Source organism: Balaenoptera ricei, chromosome 4 (assembly GCF_028023285.1).
Source record: "Balaenoptera ricei isolate mBalRic1 chromosome 4, mBalRic1.hap2, whole genome shotgun sequence".
Taxonomy (NCBI): domain Eukaryota; kingdom Metazoa; phylum Chordata; class Mammalia; order Artiodactyla; family Balaenopteridae; genus Balaenoptera; species Balaenoptera ricei.
In genome coordinates, this window is record NC_082642.1 from 157,452,258 (window position 1) to 157,472,616 (window position 20,359).

Genomic DNA, 20,359 nt, shown 5'->3' on the forward strand with positions numbered 1-20,359 from the left:
AAGAATAAGATATCTAGGAATAAACCTACCTAAGGAGACAAAAGACCTGTATGCAGAAAATTATAAGACACTGATGAAAGAAATTAAAGATGATACAAATAGATGGAGAGATATACCATGTTCCTGGATTGGAAGAATCAACATTGTGAAAATGACTCTACTACCCAAAGCAATCTACAGATTCAATGCAATCCCTATCAAACTACCACTGGCATTTTTCACAGAACTAGAACAAAAAATTTCACAATTTGTATGGAAACACAAAAGACCCCGAATAGCCAAAGCAATCTTGAGAACGAAAAATGGAGCTGGGGGAATCAGGCTCCCTGACTTCAGACTATACTACAAAGCTTCAGTAATCAAGACAGTTTGGTACTGGCACAAAAACAGAAATATAGATCAATGGAACAGGATAGAAAGCCCAGAGATAAACCCACACACATATGGTCACCTTATCTTTGATAAAGGAGGCAAGCATATACAGTGGAGAAAAGACAGCCTCTTCAATAAGTGGTGCTGGGAAAATTGGACAGGTACATGTAAAAGTATGAAATTAGAACACTCCCTGACACCATGCACAAAAATAAACTCCAAATGGATTAAAGACCTAAGTGTAAGGCCAGACACTATCAAACTCTTAGAGGAAAACATAGGCAGAACACTCTATGACATACATCACAGCAAGATTCTTTTTGACCCAGCTCCCAGAGAAATGGAAATAAGAACACAAATAAACAAATATGACCTAATGAAACTTAAAAGCTTTTGCACAGCAAAGGAAACCATAAACAAGACCAAAAGACAACCCTTAGAATGGGAGAAAATATTTGCAAATGAAGCAACTGACAAAGGATTAATCTCCAAGATTTACAAGCAGCTCATGCAGCTCAATAACAAAAAAACGAACAACCCAATCCAAAAATGGGCAGAAGACCTAAATAGACATTTCTCCAAAGAAGATATACAGATGGCCTACAGACACATGAAAGAATGCTCAACATCATTAATCATTAGAGAAATGCAAATCAAAACTACAATGAGATATCATCTCACACCAGTCAGAATGGCCATCATCAAAAAATCTAGAAACAATAAATGCTGGAGAGGGTGTGGAGGAAAGGGAACACTCTTGCACTGTTGGTGGGAATGTAAATTGATACAGCCACTATGGAGAACAGTATGGAGGTTCCTTAAAAAACTACAAATAGAACTACCATACGACCCAGCAATTCCACTACTGGGCATATACCCTGAGAAAACCATAGGTCAAAAAGTGTCATGTACCACAATGTTCATTGCAGCTCTATTTACAATAGCCAGGACATGGAAGCAACCTAAATGTCCATCGACAGACGAATGGATAAAGAAGATGTGGCACATATATACAATGGAATATTACTCAGCCATAAAAAGAAATGAAATGGAGGTATTTGTAATGAGGTGGATGGAGTTAGAGTCTGTCATACAGAGTGAAGTAAGTCAGAAAGAGAAAAACAAATACAGTATGCTAACACATATATACGGAATCTAAGGAAAAAAAAAAAGGCCATGAAGAACCTAGTGGCAAGACGGGAATAAAGACACAGACCTACTAGAGAATGGACTTGAGGATATGGGGAGGGGGTGGGGTGAGATGTGACAGGGTAAGAGAGTGTCATGGACATATATACACTACCAAATGTAAAATAGATAGCTAGTGGGAAGCAGCCGCATAGCCCAGGGAGATCAGCTCAGTGCTTTGTGACCACCTAGAGGGGTGGGATGGGGAGGGTGGGAGGGAGGGAGATGCAAGAGGGAAGAGAAATGGGAACATATTGTATATGTATAACTGATTCACTTTGTTATAAAGCAGAAGCTAACACACTATTGTAAGGCAATTATACTTCAATAAAGATGTTTAAAAAAAAAAAAAAAAATACTTGTCCTATTAAGTCTTATGTTCTTCAGTAAATGAATGTTAATATGACACAAACACACTGAACACCTACTGTGTGCCGGGCACTGTTCAGCTCTCTTCTTGCACTGAAGGTAGACCTACGAGAAACACATTTCATAGAGTTAAGTTTATTTGTTTTTCACAAATCAAGACACATCCAGTTGGGGCAAAATCGTGACATTTGGGTGAATCAGAAAATTGTGGCTTCTTTTATAGCCAGTTTTCCAAAGGCTAAGACCATCTCGCTGCCTGCCTTCTGAGCACTTGAAACCAAAAGGATTGGGATGTTTTGTACAAAACCTGGCACTTAAGCATCTGAGGCTTTCAGCTGTGACTCTTATGGTCTCATCTCCATCTGGGCAGTTCATTGATCTCCAAACCTGGCAGCCTCCTCCAGGGAGAGAAGATTTAAGACTGAGCAGCTCCAATCTCCCTTTTGTCCAGAAACCAAGAGGTGTGGCGGGTGCACTCGTTAGGCGCATATTAACGTTCGGTGGTAAGGCTGCGAGACTCTTCTTATAAATCAGAGTTCAGGAAATGGCGTGGGGAAATTTCTTTCCAAAGTCTGCACTCACACTCATTTCTGCAGGAAATCTATTTTGTCAGTGAAGGAGATAAAGTTTGAGGTAATTTTGGCAGTTTCAGACAGTAATCTATATTTTCCAAACTTGCAAGCCCAGCCTTTTTTAGGATTGTTGTCAAGGATTAAAACTTGATTGTTTTAAAACTTCAGTTGGCTGCTAACAGAGGCCCTGATTGGACAGAGCAGGGTGTATTGGAGCTCTAAAAGAATCTTTATCAAGTTCACATCCCACCTTTGTCCAATGTCGGCCTTTCTATAGTTTTTAACGTATTAGGGAACTGTGAAATCATGTAATACAAGTTTTCCTATGAATTATTTTCACAGGTCTTTGTGCTAAGTGGGCAGGTGTGACTGCAATTCAGTGTTTGTTGTGTGTATCACGGCGTGGGTAATGTTGAGTTGACATGTACGGAAATTGATCATTAGATGATTGATTAGTGGATTGTTGGAAGTTCGTGTGGAGGCTGGATGTTAGCTTTCAACGGGACCCTGAGAAGCTACCATGGTGGGGAAGGGGCAGGGAGTCAGGTCATGTGACCAAGGCTTGGAAGATTCCAGGGAGATAAACCTCCTGCCCACCCACCATCCCAGAGGAGGGGCGCCATAGGCTCTATGTAGGGCACGCTCCACCGCACTTCAGATATTCAACAAGCTGCTTCATGGAAGAGGGCATTGCTGCAGAGGGCAGGCCAGGTCTCCTGGGAAGCAGTGGGGACCGTGAACTATTTAGCTGACTGGAAACTCCCTGAGGACAGGCACCGAGTCCCTCTTGCTACCCCTTCATCCCAGGATGGGGTATCATGCCTGGCACAGGGTAGGGCCTTAAAAAAATATTTGCTGAATTAAACTGAGCAAGGAAGAGCGTTCCAAAATGAATACCCTGAACCTGTGACAAGTTAGGGCATAAGGTAATGAGCTTCCCATCTCTGAGGCATCCAGCAGAAACCTGACCACCTGTCAGGGTGGTTCTAGACAGCAGTGCTACGTTACGGGGAGGCTGGACCACATCGGTGGTCCCCATACCTGGCTGATCATTAGTCATCTTGTTAAGTGCATGAACTCCAGGCTTCATTCTCTGGATTGGAAATTCCGTATATTTTTTAATTCCTGGAGTGATTCCAGTGGACAAAACAATGACCCCCTAGGGTTCATTTCAATTCTTCAATTTTTGTGTTTCGTAATATCTAATCTAGTGGTTGAGTTTGGTTATTGTTTTGTTAAGGCAGTTACTATAATTCAGAAGTGACTAAACACATTCAATAAATATTTGATGTGCACTGAATACTTGCCTGGCCCTCTTCTAGGCACAGAGGCTACAGCAGTGAGACATGGTAACAAGAAATCCTGCTGCTTCGACTCTTACAACTTAGTGAGGAAAGACAGATCAAGTAAATGTACTGTATTTGGATGGTGGTAGAGGCTATGAAAAATATTAAAACATGGGCAAAGTCACGCTGAGAGTGTGACTAATTTGTATAGGATAGCTGGGGAAGGCACCTTTGACTTGGGAGCTGAGACCTAGAGAAAGAGGGAGTGAGGTACGTGGGGAAGGGTGTTCCCGTCAGGAGGAACAGCCAGTGCAAAGGCCCTTCTTGGGAAGAGGGTGTGCTTGTGTTAGGAGGAGCCCCAAGGAGTTTCCAGCGGCTTGTAGGAGAGGGGGTAAGAGAAAAGCGGGGGGTGGGATTGTTGTGGATGAGTGTGACATGCTTTACTAGGTAAATTAGGAGTTTAGTTTTGGAAAAGCCAAATTGAGATGCCTTTTGTAACATCCAAGGTGAGTGGTCCAGGAGCAGCTGAATCTGCGTCTGGAGTTCAAGCAAGAGGTCCCAGATGGAGACCTAAATTTGAGAGTCACTTGGGTAGAGGAGATGTGTACAGTCTTGAGATTGGATGCAATCCCCGTGGGGTGGGTCTAGACAGAGGAGGTGGGCTCCAAGGATGGGGACTGAGACACCCCAAAACCTAGAGGCTGGGGAGGGGAAGAGGGATCGGCCAGGGCCCTGAGAAGCCACAGGGATGGGAGGAGACTAGAAGATGGTGTGTCCGGAAGCCGAGGGAAGCAGAGTCGTGATCAGTGACAGATCCCACAACGGCCCCAGGGAGGGGGGGTCTAAGGGTTGACTTAGGCATGTGAGGATCATCGTGGTTGATGTAGGGAAGACCTGTTCCCACCGGGTGGTGGGTCCCAGTGGGAACAGGAGGAGAAGATTCGCCGTCAACTCTTTTAGGGGCTTTATTGTAAAAGGAGTGCAGAGAGATGGGGCCGAGGTGGGAGGAAGATGTGGGGTGAAGAAAGTTGTGTGTCATCTTTCTTAAGATGGGAAATATCACAACCTGCTTGTAAGGTGGATGTGGTCCTGGTAGAGGAGGGAAAAACTGACGATGTGGAGGAGGGATGGGGGAGTTGGGGGTGTGGGTCCACTGTCCATGGAAAAGGCTGGAATTAGGAAGAGGTGGATCTGTCTCTACTTCTTCAGCATCTGTCATATTTGATGGTGATACCCAAGGGCAGTCACATGTTTGTTGGAGATTTTGCCAAGGTTAATACATTGCAGGGTTTTTTTTGCTAGGTCTTAGTTTCTCCCATCTCCAAAATGTTCTGGAAGGTTTCCGTGTGGCTGTTCTGTACCCTAATTAGGAAAACATCTGTATTTTGCTGGCATAGACGCAAAAGAGAGATGCATCCATCATTTCTCTTCTGGGCTAGCATTCTTTCAAAATATCTGGATGCCATAAATAATGTGGAGATTTAATGTCTTTCCTGAGAGGAATTTACTTGGAAGGGCTTTTAAAAATCTTTCCAGCAGAGAATGATATCTTTGATCGCCATATGCCTATTAAAATATTTTTTTTTCCTCGTGGGTTTAATAAGAAGAAAAAAATACCAAAACCTTTTACGAACCACATAGAAATGTCTGTTTCTTAAATGGCTGGACTGAAATTAGCGAAGGGTAGCAAATCTGAAAACAATGGTACTTTTGTGTTATACATTCCAAGTTTGGGCCTATCAGATCAGCATGCAAAGAGGTTCTGTAAAATGGAGATGCCATTTTAGATTTTAAGAAGATGTCGTCCTAAAGGCTAGGTCACAGCATTTCACACAGAGGTGCACATGAGGAATCTTAGATTGTCCATCATTACCATTAACATACCCACGTACAGTCATGGCTGCTGCTAGAAGGTGTTTGTACCCTTGTGATACTTAGGACTTACATCACAATTTCTGCTTTCAAAGCACTTAATGATAGTATTGTACGTGTATTTTCACTACACGTACATGGAGTTTATTTCAAATAAACGCCGAGAGGCTAACCTCGAAAAGCTATTTGGCCAGGTCAGATTCAGTGCTGTTATGATGCAGTCATTTGTATGCTCAAATGTGAAATAATATGATTGGCAGTCCATTTCCCTATTAGGATATTTACTTTCCTAATTCTTTTGTGTTTTACACAGTGTTAAAATCGATTATAGTACCTTGATAAATATCATCATAAGCAGGGGGAGTTTTTTTTCTTTAAGAGTGTTGATTGGAGTGAGAAAGGGCTTAGAAATTAAACTTTTAATTCAGTGGAAAAACCTCAAATAAGTCAACTACAGTTATTTGTGCTTTATTCCTCACCAGTCCTATAGCCAATTCAACAGAGACTGAAACCCATTACAGAAGAGAAGGCTGGTCTTGGGTCTGAATGGTAGGTGATAAATTCCATAAGGGGCCCATATCTTCTGTCTCCATGGCCCCGGCATGTGGTCACCACTCACTAAATATTCACTGAAAAAAAATGAATCTTCCGAAGAAAACTGAAACAGGATTCCGAAGAGATATTTGTACACCTACATTCATAACAGCATTATTTACAGTAGCCAAAGTTGGAAGCAACCCAAGTGTCCATTGATGGATAAATGGACCAAAAACAAAGTGGAATATACATACAACGGAATGTTATTCAACCTTAGAAGGGAAGGAAATTCTGACACCTGCTACAACATGAATGAAACTTGAGGACATTTTGCAAAGTGAAATAAGCCAGGACAAATATTGGATTCCAGTTACATGAGGTCTGTAGAGGAGTCAAATCTATAGAGACAGAAAGTTGAATGGTGGTTGCCAGGGGCTGAGGGAGTGGGGAATAGAGAATTAGTTGTTTAGTGGGTACAGAGTTTCTTTTTTTCTTTTGATTTTATTTATTTATTTTTGGCTGCACCGCATAGGATGCGGGATCTTAGTTTCCCCACCAGGGATCGAACCCAGGTCCCCTGCAGTGGAAGAGCGGAATCTTAACCACTGGACCATCAGGGAAGTCCCTAGTGGGTACAGAGTTTCTGTTTGAGATGATGCAAAATTCTGGAGATGGATGGTGGTGATGGTTGTACAATAATGTGAATGTCTTAACTCTGCTGAACTGTACACTTAAAAGTGGTTAAGATGCTAAATTTCATGTTTTGTGTATTTTACTACAATTTACAAAATGAATCTTGATACCTAGAATAATAGTGAGGAGTAACCATTTTATAGTAATAGTAACTTGAAAATCTTGCCTGTTGCTGCAGTGAGTATATATGCTTTATCTTTATTTTTTTTCACATTTACTGAAAGTTGTAACAATATTTGAATGTTGGGAGCCAGGATGAAGTTAATCCCATGTCTTTTTTTCTGCAAGTTCAAATCTGAAATGGCTTTCCATTCAAAGTTATCAACTCTTGAGCAAAAGGGAAAATGTATTGCAACTCCAGAAAGGTCTTGAGGGTTAAGACATTACGCCTTTGTTGAGAATCTGTTTAACCTCTTTTGAAAAATGTGCATGAAGAACCGATTTTTAGCTAAAGTGATGTCTCCTAAAATCCCTGGAAATGTGTAGTGGGTTTTGGAGGGAGCGGCTGTAGTCATCTCTTTGGGGAAGAAAAGGTTGACTTGCCCTCTGTTAATAGCACTTTCCCTATTTAGCCCTTCCCCCCACAATCACCAAAATAAGGAGACAGACCTGCTTTTGTCCTTTTTAATAGTGCTTTCTGAGAAGTAGTTCGGCGCGAATTTTCCTTTCTGTGGGAAAAAGGATCATGTTTATTGGCATCAGTGAATGAGGTCCATCCAGCCTTGTGACTCTCATCCGTGTCTGTTTAAATATCAGCTTTCATTCTTCAATCGGTGGGATTGCATCCTGCCAGCAGGCAGACTGTGTAACCTCAGAGGCTGAGGGGAACTCCGCAGCCCAGGGAGGTCCCTGGGGCCCTGACATCCTCCATAGGAAGGGCGCCCCTTGTGTTCTTTCTCCGCCTCCCTAGCCCCCTCCCGAGTTTGCCTGCAAAGAGGGAGGGGCTGGCCAAGCAAGTGGAAGCATCCAGCCTACCTGTCTCTGAATTTCCCCTTGCAAACATCGAGGTACTTTCTGGCTTCCAGCTCTCACTTCCAGAAGCTTGGTGGACGCGAGGCTGCTTAGAGCAGACCCCCTTTAGTCCGTGATCCCTGGAGACTGTGCTGCCATGTGTAGCCCTTGGCAGACACCCAAATACCTTCTTCAGGTGTGATGGCAGCTACTCTGTGAGCTCTGAGCCCAGAGGTGAAGTGGCTCTGGGTTCTGGCCCTGGCTCTGCTGGACCAAGGGCAGCCCTGGATGTGTGATCACACCCTTGGACTTGAGTGCAGATGTTGTCTCTAATTCTCAGCAGCCTGAACGGATGGCTGGAGCCTTGGAATATTAAGGGAAACAAACCCAGGGTCAACTCTCACATGTAAGGATGAGACCTGACAATGGAGACCCCCAGGTGCAGCTTTGTTAGGGCAGTGGCCTTAGAGTATTGTTTTCTTTCTCAAGTGTACTCTAATGCTATTGCTAAACCACTGTTAAAAATTGTCCTCAGAGCCCAGGAGTCGCTGCGATTGGGAGACCCTGGAACTCACTAAAACCCCGGGGAGGGCTTGGACCCTGAGAAAACCCAGGCCGGAGAGAGCAGAAACTAACTGGACTTACGTCTCTTGCGACAGGGTGCCCTCAGTGATGTTTGGGCGCCATTCATTCATTCAGCAAGCTTTATTGAGCACTTACTGTGTGCCAGGCGCTGTGCTCAGAGCTAGCGACACAAAGACACTGGGGTGAGCCAGAGAGGTGGAAGGGGAGAGAGGAGCATGAACAGTTTTAGAAACATTCTGGAAGTAGAATAGATAGGACATACTGACTCCATGGTGGGGAAGAAAAGACAGGGTGAGTGAAAACTGCATTCCTGGCTTTGGGATTAGAGCGTTCCCGGATGGATCTGTGCCTAGTTCCGGCCAAGTGCAGGTGCTGCTGACACAGGGCACCCCCAAAGGTTTCAGTGCATGGCCACGCCCATCTCAGCATCACCTGCAGCAGGACCAGCCACGGTGCACGGGGAAAGGCTGCTAAACACACAGGGGTGCCAGTTCTGGAGCTTATGCACGTTACTTCTGGGCTGCGTCCACACTAGCTGCAGTGCGGAGACTTGGCGTGAAAGTCTGTTGGGGAGTTGGATGCATGTGATGTTTGGCACAGTGATGTATTTGAGAAGTCAGCCCTGTAGCAAGAGGAAAACAAGTCACGCTGCCCCTCTCCGAGGAATTGAAACACCCCAATGTGCCAGGCGCTGTTCTGGGTGTACCACACATACATGAGGGGCATCTCATGTGCCCCTTAAGGTTCCATGGCCAATAGGAGTGTCAACTGCAAAAAAAAAAAAAAAAAGCATAACATAAAAGTTGAGAGTTATGTTTTATTTGGCGGACAAAACTGAGGACTTAAGCCCAGGACACAGCATCTCAGGTCACTCTGAGGACCTGCTCTGAAGAGGCAAGGGGGGGGGGGGGCCCGGGATATACAGGAGGAGTTTTTGCAGCAAAGGCCAGGTAGTCAGAACATCAAAATATTATCGTTAATTAAAGAAAACCAGACATCTCAACTTAACGGATTTAGCGCTTTTCTATGTATGGGAAGATGCAAGAGTCTGGGTTCACTGAAATCATTCCTTTGATGTGCACCTCAGCTACCTGGGGCCATATCCTGTGCTTTCTCATCCTGAGTTTCCTCAGGGCTCACCATCAAGGAGGCTGTAATGTGATGGCTTGATGGCTATAACATCCTTTGTTTACTGATATGGCAGGTGGTATTTTTCATTCACAGGAGGCTAAGCCAGGGTTCAAATCCAGGTCTAACAGACGCTAAAGCTGATATTTTTCATGCCACTCTGCTTTAGAGAAAGTGCAGCGTGCATCCTGGGACCACAGGTAGAAAATGAACTTGAAACCAGCGTCCCATGAACGGACATAGTTGCAGCACATTTAAGGGCATCAGCTGTGGCGTGTGATGAAATCTCCTCCCCCCACCTTAGAAATCCAGCCTTTCTGCTCCTCCTGACAGGGATGGGTTGTTTGAAAAGTTAGAAAACTCAACCACAGAGCAGACCCTGCCTCCAGAAACTGCCCCATCACCCCGGTGACAGGTTTCAGCTGCAGAGGTAGTGGCAGCTCCCGTGTCCAGAAGGATTCTGATTTCGGGGTGACTTTTAGTTTCCTAGACCGCCGCACTTAACCTTCCTACAGCCTACCACCTCTGCAGCCGGCCTCAACCTGCCAAGCCCTAAGCATTCAGTGGAAAACTGCCACCACGTTCAGATCAGACAGCCAAGCTGGTGTCCCCCCTCCTGCACCAGCAGCCTTTCGGCAATTGAGGTTTCCCAGCAGCCGGGGAAACCATCCGCAGGTCTCTGGGCTGTGTTTTTCTAGCAAGAGCCCCATCTGTGAGAGGGAAGCACGTGCACGAACACACACACACACACACACACACACGCGCGCGCGCACAGAGCCTGAATAGATTGTATAATCAAGCCCCTCGTAGCTAACTTCGGTAACATCTGTTTGTGTGAAGTGGAGCCCTTTGAAAATGATTTTTTTTTTCCTTCTCTATAAAAACAACCTTAATTTTAGAACGTGGAGAAATGGCGCGTGGCAATTATTTTTGCTTCCTTCAACAAGGCGTGTTTAAGTAAATGAGATTCATTTCCAGAATTGAAGGCCCCAAGAGAACCTGATTAACGAGATCAGCACCTACAATCCCGTGTCACAACTGTGGGCACACAGCCCTGCAGAGCCAGGCCGCAAAGGACCCCACTAATGTGCGTTCTGCTTGCTGGCAGACTTCAGCAGATGGGTTGCTAATGTAATTAGGAATCGTTGTGTTAAATGAGCCATTCTTGAAATTATCTGCTAATTTTCCTATCTATTAACCTGCTGAAGAAGAGGCAGCGATATCTGAGGAATGTCAAGCTGCTAATCACTAACTAGACGCGGAACCAGTTCTTCTCCTTAATGCCACCTTTTTCCTTATTACGGCAATTAGCAAATGGCTTTCTGCGGGGTTATTGCCCAGTGCATCAACCGAGAATTGAGAACGGACAGTGGGAGCCGTGCACAGTCTGGAGGTTTCCACGGGTGGTGAACCTGTGGGGAGGGAGCTCCTCTGACGGATGTCTCATCTCTCTGGGGCACAGGAGGCAAGGCTTGTGTGAGTCAACCTTCCCTGTTCCTCTCTACCCGGAGACACTGGTCGGGGCAGGGCAGCAAGGCAGGAGGGAGGAGAAGACTAATGCAGGGCAGCGCTACAGGGGATCCTGGAGGTGGCGCACGGCGCACTCAGAGCCGTCCGCCCGGGGATCAGGACGTGGAAGTTTCATCCGTCAGCTGTGTATTTGGGGTTCAGGGCTGCGCCCAGCAGTGAGCGTTCATTCCTGGGCACTTCAGGCCTGACATGGATGCTGGAGGGCTTTTTTTTCTTTCTTTTTTTTTTTTTGGCAGGTATGACTAGGGCTTTACTGGGAATCAGACAGGGCTGGGAAGGAACCACACTGCACCCTGGATGCTGGAAGAGCCCCAGCAGCTGGAGTGAGTGTGGTGCCAGGTGGAGGGCACCAACAAACTCCCCCCACCCCATCATCTTGTTCCTACCTCTGGTTAGCCTTGGATATTTAAGAGGAAGCGTGTGATCATATAGCAACTGGGAAGTTAAGTTAGCCACCCTAGCCAATTCTAGAAAAGCTAAATAAAGTCTGTGCACAAATGTATCAGGAGTTTGGCCCGGTGAATTCTCTCCAGCTTCTTGGCAGGCTTACCTTCTTTATCAGCTTTCCACTCCTAGGTGGAGTTCATGTGTATTTCCTCCCTATCTTAGGGACCAGGTGATTATCGAATTCCTATCAAAGGTAGTCATTATGGAGATTGTTCCAAAGACTAAGAAAAAGGGCTTTGCCCTCAAGCAACTTACAAGCTCACTGAGAGGAAACCTGTGCACCTTGGAGAAATGAGAGGCCAGTAAAAGGCATCAGACAAGGGAGGGGGCTGAAAATCAGGGCACGGCTGTCGGAGGAGAGGAATGGATCAGGGCCGCCACTGAAAGGCCCTTTGGAGGATGTAGGACTGCCTGGGTCTCAAAGACAGCACTATGTGTGGTTTGTAATTAACCTCCGCTCGCTGGCAGAGAGCATGAGAGGTGGCTCATAGTTGCATCAAAACGAAAGGAGGAAAATAAAACCCCATAAGATGTGCCATTTTAAAAACAAGTAAGCAGCTTCCCTGGTGGCGCAGTGGTTAAGAATCCGCCTGCCAATGCAGGGGACATGGGTTCGAGCCCTGGTCCGGGAAGATCCCACATGCCGCGGAGCAACTAAGACCGTGCACCACAACTACTGAGCCCGCGTGCCACAACTACTGAAGCCCATGCGCCTACAGCCCGTGCTCTGCAACAAGAGAAGCCCCCTCAATGAGAAGCCCGCGCACTGCAACAAAGAGTAGCCCCCACTCACCGCAACTAGAGAAAACCCGCGCGCAGCAACAAAGAACCAATGCAGCCAAAAGTAAAAATAAAAAATAAATTTAAAACAAACAGAAAAAACAAGTAAGCTTTGTCTAGGCAGAGCAGGGCATGGCGATATAGAGTCCTGACTGTCCCCTAAAGGAATCTTCCTGGAGAATCTGTTAGCTTCAAATTGCTCCAGAACCGGCCCTGGCCAGAGGTTCCTTGGAGTGTCATGGAGTTTGTGTCAATGGCCACCGATGACTGACCTGTCTCCCCACCTCCTGCTGAAAGTTGCGTGTGTGATCAGCACTGACATTTATTACTCGCTTCATATGACTGCATTTCCTCTTCACAGGCATCCTGTGAAAGAGGTCAGCCGCCCCCTTCCTGCATGAGGGGGCAGAGGGACAGGACAGGAGGAGGACTTGGTCTTGGTCCCAGGCCTTGTGTGCTCTGTCACTGCCCAGCAACATGAAGAGCCACAGTGACGTGAGGACAGGACTGCCCTCCTGACATGGAGAAAAATCTGTCCACCATCAAAAGCTGTCCGGTTCCCACCCAGCAGTAACTCGTGAATAATGGCTGTCCTTGTTTCGTGATTATTTTATCAAATTTCGTTCTGCAGGTTTGAGTGGGACTTCTAAAATTGGGGAATATTGTCAAAGAAGCATCCTTCAATGAAGAAAGTCTTCACTTAGAGGGTAATGGGATTTTCACACCTTGTCTTTCTTGTCTTCTGGAAAAGGTCATCTAAGATCTTTTGCCCTCTCCACATTTTGTGTAGAATTGGTCAGTGCACCATGCAGGTTGCTTTTATAAGTCAATAAACACATTCCGTTTGTCCGGACTGTGCATTTTTCCTATTTATTTATTTTTAACATCTTTATTGGAGTATAATTGCTTTACATTGTTGTGCTAGTTTCTGCTGTATAACAAAGTGAATCAGCTGTACATATACATACATCCCCATATCTCTTCCCTCTTGCGTCTCCCTCCCACTCTCCCTATCCCACCCCTCTAGGTGGTCACAAAGCACCGAGCTGATCTCCCTGTGCTATGCGGCTGCTTTCCGCTAGCTATCTATGTTACATGTGGTAATCTCCATTCAGTGGAAGTCTCTCAGTCCCCTACTTTTTCATTTATTCAACAGCTGTTCATTGAGCACCTAGGTCACCCTGGGCACTGTCCAAGGTGCTGGATGGAGAAAGGCTGCCGAACCGCGCGTGGACCCCACTCGCATGGGGGTTCCCTGTGCTTGGATATTCTCTGGAGAAGACAGGCTCCAGTGTGTACATGGTGCACAGTGGGGACCCCCTTCTTCCATAAAAGAGCCCTGAGGTTGGCAAAAAGATGGGAGCGGTGAAAAGCCAGTGACCATCAGAATACAGGACGTTTGCTCCTTGTGGAGACAGATTTTTGTCTGCGTTCCTGAATTCTGGAAGAAATGGCATGTGGGTTCTACAGGAGGCTGCTTAGTGTAGGGAAGGAAGTGGGGACTTCCAGCTCTCGGCGGCCTTTCTGCATTTCTTGTTGTAAAGCAAGGATGATGTTTCTTACACGCTTCTGAATCATTTTCAGTTGTGCTTCGAAAGTGCAAAGCATATCCCGATTTTGTATGGATTTTCAGTGTCCCTTTATGGGGCTGAACGACTTGCTCTGTGGTTAGACTGTTGTGTGTACTTGGAGCTGAACCCAAGGAGACAGGAAATGATGTTGGAAATTCCCGGGATAAGGACGCAGCAGGGGATGTTCAGTGAGTGGAGTAGGGGTGAGACATCCAGAAGAATTCTCCACCCTGAGCCTTTGCCTGTCAGTGGTTTCAGGGTGGATCCTGCAAAATTTATAGGGCAAGCGACTGTATTTTTTTTTCCTTTGCAGTTGAGACTAGGACTTGCAAGGGAAAATCATGGCCCTGGCGAGAAGTCAATGTGAGAAAAGTCCGTTTCCAGGTCATCGCACAGAAAAAAGGTGTTGGCAGCTCAGAAACATTACTTGAAGCCCAACTCAGAGCATTTACTGCTCTCTAGAAATCCATTCCTTACCTGGCTTTGTGGCTGCCTCATTTATCTGGGCCATCTCTCGCCTCAAATCTTATCCTCTAGGAACAGCCGAGGTGGTGACCAACTTGGTCGAGCCATGACTCCAAATTGAATTTTCTTGAAAGCTGGCTTCTGCTGAAACAGCTGGGGAGTATGGCTATGCCAAACGTCTGGCAGTTAGGAGTCTTCTGTGTAAAATAACGCCGTCTGTGTTTGGGTGTAACTTTCTGTTTTGTGTCGCCTGCCTCTGCGAGGAGGGATAATGTGCAGCGTGGCAGAAGTGAGGACGGGAGTGTATAAGAGGACTTGGTTCTGATGTGCGATGCGGAGGCTGTAGGTGGGATTCCACACCCAGGAGAGCAGAGTGAAATGTCTGCAGAGAATGGGGCCATTATGCCCAGGACAGTGGTCCTGTGTCTGCTTTGCCTGGGACTGGTTGTGCAGGAACATTGTGTGTGGATGTGGAATGCCAACCTGGGAATCGGCTGTCAGGTGGCCTGGCCTTTCCACAGGCATCCTGCTGGGCTGTTGGGTGCGTGTTTGCCAGTGAGACCCAGGAAAGGCTTGTTAAAACGGCCTGCTTTCATGACTGCCGTGAGCCTGGAATTCTGGGCTTTTTGGGTTTTTCTCCTTTCTTCTTCATCTCTCTACTACTTTCACCAAAGCAACTTGAAAAGCTCATCTTGCCTTCAGGAACCTTTTAAATCCAGGACATGGAGACGGCACTGAGGACGCAAGGCCATGTGAGTTACATATATTATTAGGTCAGCTTGGACTACATCTGCTGTCAAGACAATGAGCTTCATTCCAATGGTGGGTGAGGTTCCGGACCTTGCTGATTTCCCATTGTCCATATGTGATATTGTGATTTATATGAAGAAACACACATTTATACAAAGAAATATGTATTTGGTCTTTGTCCCAGTTCCTGGCTCAGGGCTCCTGAAACCCTTGGGACTTCCTCGGTGATAAGGGTGATAAAGGTGTCTTTTGTTTTTCATAACAAGTCCCTTTCAACCACACCTGCGTTATGTCAGTGAGCTGGCTTTTGGAAAGCCCTGAAGGATGGGGAACCAACCCTGAGAGTAGAGAGATGGAACTTTCAGCCTCATTTCCAGGGAGGGGAGAGGGGTTGGAGGTTGAATCAGTCACCAATGGCTAATGATTTAATCAATCATCGCTACAGATGAGGCCTCCATAAAAATCCTAAGTGGCAGGATTAAAACAGAAAATGTGACAGAGGAAGTGATAGGATTAAGAAAAATGTGTACAATTGGATGCAAATGAGATAAACCCAACTCTTAAAAGAATTGAAGTTAAGGAGATTTTTTTAAAAACATGCAGAGATTCTGATATGAGCGCCCACTGAAAATTAGAGCATTTAGGAGCAGAAAGAAGGGAGAACTCTGCCTGGTATGACTATCTGGCCCAGCCCCATGGACCTGCAGACAGATCTCCACCTAATTTTCCTTGTTACCAACTGTTCAGTGGTGCACGTGAGGATTCCTCGGCATCCCAACTCCCCTCCCGTAAAATCCAAGTTCATGCAGATTTAGTTGGTGCCCTTGGAATGTTTATGTGAAATTCAGGTGAAACCCAATCCAATCCAAGTTGTGGCTTGGGAGCTCGGGCTGTTGAACATCAAATATTTGAATGGAGAACAAGATAATCTAATTTTTTAATTGCATTCTGTCTGAAATCAATCCAAACATCTCTGTAGTGAGGCCCTGCAACTTTTCTAGTGACTGTGTTCGTAAAGGGAATTAAGAATTCATTTCCTAAAGCTACGAGGCATGAAGGGGCATGTATCGTCTCTCTATTCAGTGTGAGAAGCCCCAAAACATGTTGAGCAGAAGAAGGCAGACCTTCCTCTCGCTCCCCTGACAAAAACCCCACATGATTCCATTCAGATAATGTCCAGGAACCGGTGAAATCAGTCCCTGGTAATAGGATTCAGAAAGTGGTTGCCTCTGAGAAACAGGAGGGATTGACTGGAAAGGGGCATAAAGGGACCTTCGGGGAATGAGAGGAATTCCTGTATCTTGGTTTGGGAGAACACCATGCCAGAACTCACCAGTGGAAAATCCAAGATCTTCCGTTTTTATTTGTGTGTAAATGATAACTCATTAAAACTAAAAAAAAAAAAAAAAAAAAAAGTGGTACCTCTGACAGGTGTTCCCAGGGGCTGTGCAGCAGAGATGAGGGACACCTGCTGCCAGGAGGAGTCTGGGAAAGCGTCCTGGATGTGTGAAGGGAGAGGAGGGGGTGCATGAGGATTTCCAAGTGAGATTGGAAAGGCAGGAGGAGGGCCACCCCAGCCAAGTGACAAACCCGGCCAAGAGCTCAGGGTGAGAAAGGGCTCTGCTTGGTTACCAAGTACCAGCGGCTGAAAAAGGAAACCCCACTTATTCCACTGAATTTACCTTCTTTTAAGGTTTAGTGTCTATCTGAGGCTAAACTGATTCCACCTCGCCCATGCAAGCTTCACGACAGACTGTGTTCAGGGTTCAGTTTTCTAACAGCTTTTTAAAAATATTTCTAATCGATATAAGTTTTTTCCAAGTAATGCATTGTTCTTGGTACTTAATTTTTAAAAGAAGTAGTCAAGAGTGTTGCCTTATTCAAGTAACCTGATGGTTTCTCTGTTTTTCCCTTAAAAATAAAAGCTGCAGATACTTGTTGACACTGGAAGCAGCAACTTCGCCGTGGCCGGGGCCCCACATCCCTTCGTCGACTCATACTTTGACACGGAGAGGTGAGTGATGGGTCCGTGCCTGGCATGGCCGGGCTTGGGGGCACCACATGAACACTTCAGAACACACGGGGAGAAAGTCACCAAAACGCTCTTTCATTTTGAGGGGGATATATTCATGTATATATTTGTGTTTGTGTGTATGTGCATACAGTGGTCTGTATATATGTATGTATTTGTGTATGTGGAGGTATCTGTGTGTACGTGCACATGGTGGTGTGTATATTTGTGTGTGGTGTGCACGTGTGGCACGTGTATATGCATACGTACATGTATACATCCATTCCAGATGAATCCACAGGAGGATTCTCCTAATAGCCTTGGTGTGTTCTCATGAGCCCCACTTTATAGAAACTCAATCAGACAGCAGTTTTGTCGTCAGACCCGAGTTGCAGGGAGCAGGTGACGCTTTGATGTTTGTTGGGCCCCTCTAGTCCTAACTTGGAGGTGCGCCTGAGCGGGGCAGGGGACATTGGAGGTGAGTGTGAGACGTTCAGGCAGCAGCCTGGCGTTGCTTGGAAAGCCACCTTTGCATCGCCCTGAAGATTGGTGGCGTCGGTCAAGGTGCGGTTCACTGAAACAATTTCTGTGCCAGGAGGTGTTTATGACGAGAGGAATCCATGACTCACTTGGAAAGGATGTATTGTGAACACAAAGCACTCAGGCCTGAGGCAGGGCTGCAAGCGAGCAGCTGTGGGCAGGGGTGTGAGGAAGGGTGGAGCCCAGATAGAAGTCTCTGGAATAAGTCCAGTGTGCGTGTCCAGGCCCTGGGACTCGTGTGTGTCACTGTTCGTCTCTGGAGGGGCCCGTGGGGTCAGAGTCACTATCCCCCGGGTATCTATTGCTGCCCTAATGCTGTGCACATTTTAATTTCACATCTATTTTTGTGACCCTAGAATTTAAACGAAACAGATAAGACAAGTCAGCTGACGTGTGGTTTGCTTTTTAGGGTCATGAGCTGGCATATCACATTTCCCTGCTGCAAATCTTCTTCGTGTCTTTCCTTTCTCACTTTCCCTACCCACAGTCTTTGGTTCCGGGGAATAAACCCCAACTTCAGTTGGGGGGGGGGAAAAAAAAAAGGAAGGAAACATACGAGGGCAAGTAACAACTGGGAAGGTTCAGCAAATCCCGGCAGCATCAATAAGGCAGGAGACGTTATACAGAAGTGCTCACCTCTCTTCTGCCCGTGCATCTTGGTCTCCATTTTGGTGGCACAAAGAGGTATGGTCTCCTGTGTGTCCAGCTGGAGGGAGTGGTAGTTGGTGCTACATGGGCCCCTGCGGTTACAGTGATATCTGGCTGGCCCCTCCTTCAAGGAATCTGTAGCTTAGTTTATGACTCAGCGTGTTGATAACCTTTAATCACTGAAATTCTGGATGAAACTCCTGGCTTGTGATTGCTTTGTGAAGACCAGTATGTGCCCTGAAGTTGTTACTGTGACCTCAGATGCCTGTAAATTGGGGCAAGGGGTGTGCAGCCAGGGGGGAAGGAGGTTGACTTTTGATCGCTGGCTGACCTTTGCCCTTTCCCACTCAAACTGTGGTTCGTCCAAATCCTCTGCCCCAAACAGCCCGCTCCCCTCACCCACTTCATCATGGAACAGAAGTCAGTCCAAACCTCTCATTTTTATTCATGTAGCACAGGAGGTCCAGGAACCAAGAGATTGGCCCAGGTTCAGGCTTCTAGGACAAGAGGTCCCAAACTTGAGCCCTGGCACCCCCTCTTTAGAGTGAGTGCTTTGTAATGCCCTGACCTGAAACGCAAAGGTAGTGTAACTTATCTTCATATGTAATTCCAAACGCACTGATGCAATATGCAGGGGTTTGGGGGTGCGGGGTAAAAGGAGGGAATTCACAGGAAGGTGATGAGTACCTCAATGTGTAAACACCCTGGGTAGGATACACGTGAAGTTGGAGGATGCCTGAGGCTGTGAACATCACCCCAGACATGCGGCGCCCAGTGCAGACTGACAGATCGGATTAAAATAGACTCAGACACCCAAAGCAGCTTGGTTTGGTGATGTGAATTTCCCAGATTGGTGAAGAATCTTAGTAAAGTTTCCCCCTGAAAATATCACCTTCCTCAATTTACACAGTAGTTGCATTCCTAGAAAACGCAGTGTATGTTAAACTATGTCAAAGATGTTTATCCTGGTGGCAAGGCAATTCCAGCTCTATGTTTTTTCCACTCTATGTTTTTTTCCTAGTCTATACATTCACGCAGTTTCCCCACGCCTACTGGGGGCTCTGCCTGCCGTAGAGACAGAACAGACATCCCTGGAGCTCAGTTACATCTTTAACAGTTTTCCTCCCCAGAGCAATTTTGTTTTCCATCACACATCTGTGGACACATGATACGATAAAGCAACAGTACAGCACAGTAAAGCCAAGTTCTGGGTCATGTGTATATCCACTTTATAGATTTAAATGTGTAAATCTAACACCGTGGGTGGATATTTCCTTCCCAGGTGGTAAGTGGCACAGCCAGGGGTCAATAAAGGTCAGAGTGTGCTTTCAACCCGGTTACCCTTTTGCTATGCAGATGCAGTTATGGAAATGTACAAGGGTAAATAATAGTCAACATTACAAATATTGTGTACAGTGTCATTTAATAAGTGTACAATATATATTTTTAAAATTTTATTTATTTATTTTATTTATGGCTGTGTTGGGTCTTCGTTTCTGTGCGAGGGCCCTCTCCAGTTGTGGCAAGTGGGGGCCACTCTTCATCGCGGTGCGCGGGCCTCTCACTGTCGCGGCCTCTCTTGTTGCAGAGCACAGGCTCCAGACGCGCAGGCTCAGTAATTGTGGCTCATGGGCCCAGCTGCTCTGTGGCATGTGGGATCTTCCCAGACCAGGGCTCGAACCCGTGTCCCCTGCATTGGCAGGCAGATTCTCAACCGCTGCGCCACCAGGGAAGCCCAAGTGTACAATATTTAATCGATGGTAGACAACTGGGTGTCTTTCTCATTTGCCTTCTACTTTGTTCGTTGTTGTGTTGAACCATGGTTCTCTTTCAGCCTTCAGTGGGACACGTCCTTCTAAGCTTCCTGCTAGCCAGTTTTGGGTTCAGGTGGCAGATGGCTTTTGTCTTTCATACTTAAAGGTTGAGCTCCTTTGGCTCTTTTGCACCTGATTTAATGTGAAGCCTCCTGGGAACACGCATAGCTCCCATGATGGCTAGGCCTGCCCTCCTGCTAATCCCACAGAAGAATTCAGGGCTCCCTCCCAGCTTTCTGAGCACTCAAGG

General features: G+C 46.2%; 1 protein-coding gene across 2 annotated transcripts in view; it reads left to right on the top strand.

The window, feature by feature from the left end:
• BACE2 (beta-secretase 2) overlaps nucleotides 1-20,359 on the top strand; it is a 122,068-nt gene that overhangs the window by 22,811 nt on the left and 78,898 nt on the right. For both annotated transcript variants that reach the window (XM_059921595.1, XM_059921594.1), the window contains exon 2: nucleotides 17,022-17,110. In XM_059921595.1, coding sequence (XP_059777578.1) covers nucleotides 17,022-17,110 — 89 coding nt within the window. The remainder of the gene's footprint in view (nucleotides 1-17,021; nucleotides 17,111-20,359) is intronic.